Source organism: Melitaea cinxia, chromosome 15 (genome assembly GCF_905220565.1).
Source record: "Melitaea cinxia chromosome 15, ilMelCinx1.1, whole genome shotgun sequence".
Classification (NCBI taxonomy): Eukaryota; Metazoa; Arthropoda; class Insecta; order Lepidoptera; family Nymphalidae; genus Melitaea; species Melitaea cinxia.
Genome location: NC_059408.1, coordinates 2150854 through 2153728, shown reverse-complemented (window position 1 = coordinate 2153728; position 2875 = coordinate 2150854). Strand labels below are relative to the sequence as shown.

The following is a 2875-nucleotide window of genomic DNA, read 5'->3' as shown; positions in this document are numbered from 1 at the left end:
CCTTGTAATCAAGTCTCCTTATTTGTCTTGGGATTTTGGTAACCCACGTTTGAATTTTTTCAAGTAAATCAATGTTATTTGCAATCAAGGGTTATTTACTCTACTTGAAATCCGTTTAAATAGGTTTGACGAAGGTTTTGTAGATCTGAGTAACCATCTCAGACGTAAGTACTCCGAATGATTTTTTGAATGAAGTAGACGAGACTTTTCGCTTTCTTGGTGATTAAGTGAATATTACTGGCCCATTTAAGTACATCACTGATGACTACACCTACTTCAATAAAATAAATTTTGATTTTTGATAGTGTAAACTTTTTCTCAAGAATGTTGCATCAGTTTAATAAAATAATTTTCTATTTTTTTGTAACGTATAATATTTGTTTATACCTAACAGCGAAGTCTTTATTTCTTTTATAAATCAAAATTTAATAATCAAAAGTAGTGATTTAATATCTATCTAATCGGTAACCGAAAACTTAGTCCTCGCCAATAAAACAAATAATGTAGATAGGTGTCGTCATAACGATATGTATAACGATACGCAAATAATACAAACAAAAACACATCAAAACATTTAATATATTATTAAATGATATTTGGGGGTGATGTTACGATGATGTAGCTTGCGAAGGCTGCATTGATGATCACGTCGGGGTCACCAGTTTGGGGGTGTGAGGAACGGGGTGTTGAGTTCCTCATCCACCGTTAATTAGAGAGGATCCTTTGACCAGACGGGTGTTGTGTCTGGTGAGCTACTAGCCCGACGGTTGTTGTTGCTTTCTTGTATATATACTTAATTGCTGTAATAACTTTGATATCGCGATGTTGGATTCGTCAGTTCTTAGTTACGTAATTCGTATGTCACGCGATAGATGTCGCCACACATAGTATGCAGAACTCTATTGTGATGAAAGCCAAGAAGCAAAATAGGTAACTCTGGCGAAAGCGGCTGGTCCCGCCGCGCACCCGCGGGCCGAAACGAAGTTAGCGATACCAATCTGTAGAAAATTATTCAAATAAACAATTAAATATTCATTGTAAATAAAAATTAATAACAATAAGCTAATAAAATCGTATTTCAGTAAAGTAAAAAGGAAAGTCGTTACTGGTACAAATAAAAGACGAGAAAAGAACGAAAAACAATCACTGACCAAGGTATTGCCGACCGCGAGAGGACCTCCTGAGTCACCTCCGCAGGGGCTTCTGCCGCCGCTGTTAGACGTGCACAAAATGGAAGGGTCGCGTGCGTCTCTAAATGTCCTAGCACACGTCTCGTTATCAATGACTTGCAGGCTTACATGTCTCGCTACACTTGATACTGAGCCGGCTGAAATTTAAAAAAATACTTACTATTTAAAAAAATCATCGAAATGCCCTCTACGGTCATTGTAAAAATATGCAGGCATATAAATAAGAAATCAGATCAATGCAAATGAACTTACTGTCGCTCGTTCTTCCGAAACCAGCAGCTACAGCCGTAACACCGACATATTGGTTGGAGCCGGTGGCTAACGCGACGGGTCGGATGTTGTCTAGGGAAAAACGTTTTTTAATTTTTTTTTTATTTTTTTATATACACATTACAGTCGTGACATATGTATATACAGTAGTTATATTTCGTAGCAAATATAGCTCAACCTAATTCCACTATAACGACCCCAGTAAATAATTTTTAAACATTCATTAATGTGGTTATGCTTATCTCAAATATTTTTATAGGATTTCCTGCCCGTAGAGACCTTATTATTTCTCTGTTTTTTTATTCTTGCGATCGTCCATCTGTGATTTTAAATTATTTTAAGTTCCTCTACTATTAGAAATCTTATTACGCGTTAATGTATTATAACTGAACTAGTCCCCTATTCGCTTGTGCTGAATTTTAATATTGTACTTGGATAAAAAGTATTCAGTTTTCTACCTAGTGATATAAACTCAAAACATATAAAACCAGAAGTTAGCAAAAGCTCAAAGTTGTTTTCTAAATTTATTTATAAAATTAGAATTGACTTACTGTTAAAGTTAACGTGACTGATGCGAATGACAGCAACATCGTTAAGGGCTTCAAAATTCATGTATCTGGGATGCATAACAACATTGCTGGTTCTGATACGAACGCCACCAGAATTGTAGTTAACAGATCCGAGAATAACGACAAAAGTTCTAGCTGTTGTAGTAGGAGATGACCAACAGTGAGCAGCAGTGACCAGTCTAGTGTTACTAATAAGAGAAGCTCCACAAACTGATCTTTGTCCGTTAAACAATTCGATTTGTAGACCAGCCTTAAAAATTACAAGAAAATTATTATAAAAGACACGTGAAACAAAGACTATTATTGACTAAAAATTACCAAACATACCAAGTGGGGATTAGCTCCTAGTGCTGAAACCTGTCCTCCGATAATCCTGGACCCGTCGAAGTCCGCGGCCGCCTCAGCAGCGTCTATGCGAGCCCTTTCGGGGATACCGATCTCTAGATGATAGTCACGGAAGATTGGTTCTTCCGCTGTAACAGCTAGAGCCAGGCCGAGGACGACGATGAGGAGCTTCATGTTGGACGATAGTGCGTTATTTTGCAGTCGAACATTGGCCTTAAATACTGTTTTATATCTAATCTCACCATTTTAAGCTCTTTAATTTTTTCCATTAATTACCTTTAGTTGGATTATCGCTATTTTTTTTTTTGAAGTATTATCAACTGACAATAAATCAGTTCTTAATATAATAATTGCAATGTAAGCGTTAAAATTATGTTTATAATAATTATACGGAAGTAGGGACAGTAGGTAGTAAAAATAACAATGTATATAATAAATTACAATTTAGATGCCTTCGCATAGAAACGTTTAGATTGAAAGCTGATTTGGAATCGACGAGGC

The 2875-nt window shown here is 36.2% G+C and overlaps 1 protein-coding gene across 1 annotated transcript; it reads right to left on the bottom strand.

Moving 5' to 3' along the window:
- Positions 1-587: 587 nt before the first annotated feature.
- On the bottom strand, positions 588-2548 carry LOC123660431 (collagenase-like). Its single transcript, XM_045595515.1, has 5 exons — positions 2357-2548; positions 2012-2279; positions 1443-1532; positions 1152-1327; positions 588-998 (listed from the first exon to the last, which is right to left on the bottom strand). The coding sequence occupies exons 1-5, from the start codon at positions 2546-2548 to the stop codon at positions 900-902; spliced, it is 825 nt and encodes a 274-aa protein (XP_045451471.1). The 3' UTR covers positions 588-899.
- Between the last annotated feature and the right edge of the window lie 327 nt (positions 2549-2875).

Bases quoted from the DNA above. Each gene is read 5' to 3' on its own strand.
- LOC123660431 (XM_045595515.1), bottom strand. From the start codon at position 2,548: ATGAAGCTCCTCATCGTCGTCCTCGGCCTGGCTCTAGCTGTTACAGCG. The intron at 2,280-2,356 runs GTATGTTTGGTA...GTAATTTTTAAG, and splicing joins TAGGAGCTAATCCCCACTTG to GCTGGTCTACAAATCGAATT. The intron at 999-1,151 runs GTCAGTGATTGT...AATTTTCTACAG, and splicing joins TCGCGGTCGGCAATACCTTG to ATTGGTATCGCTAACTTCGT.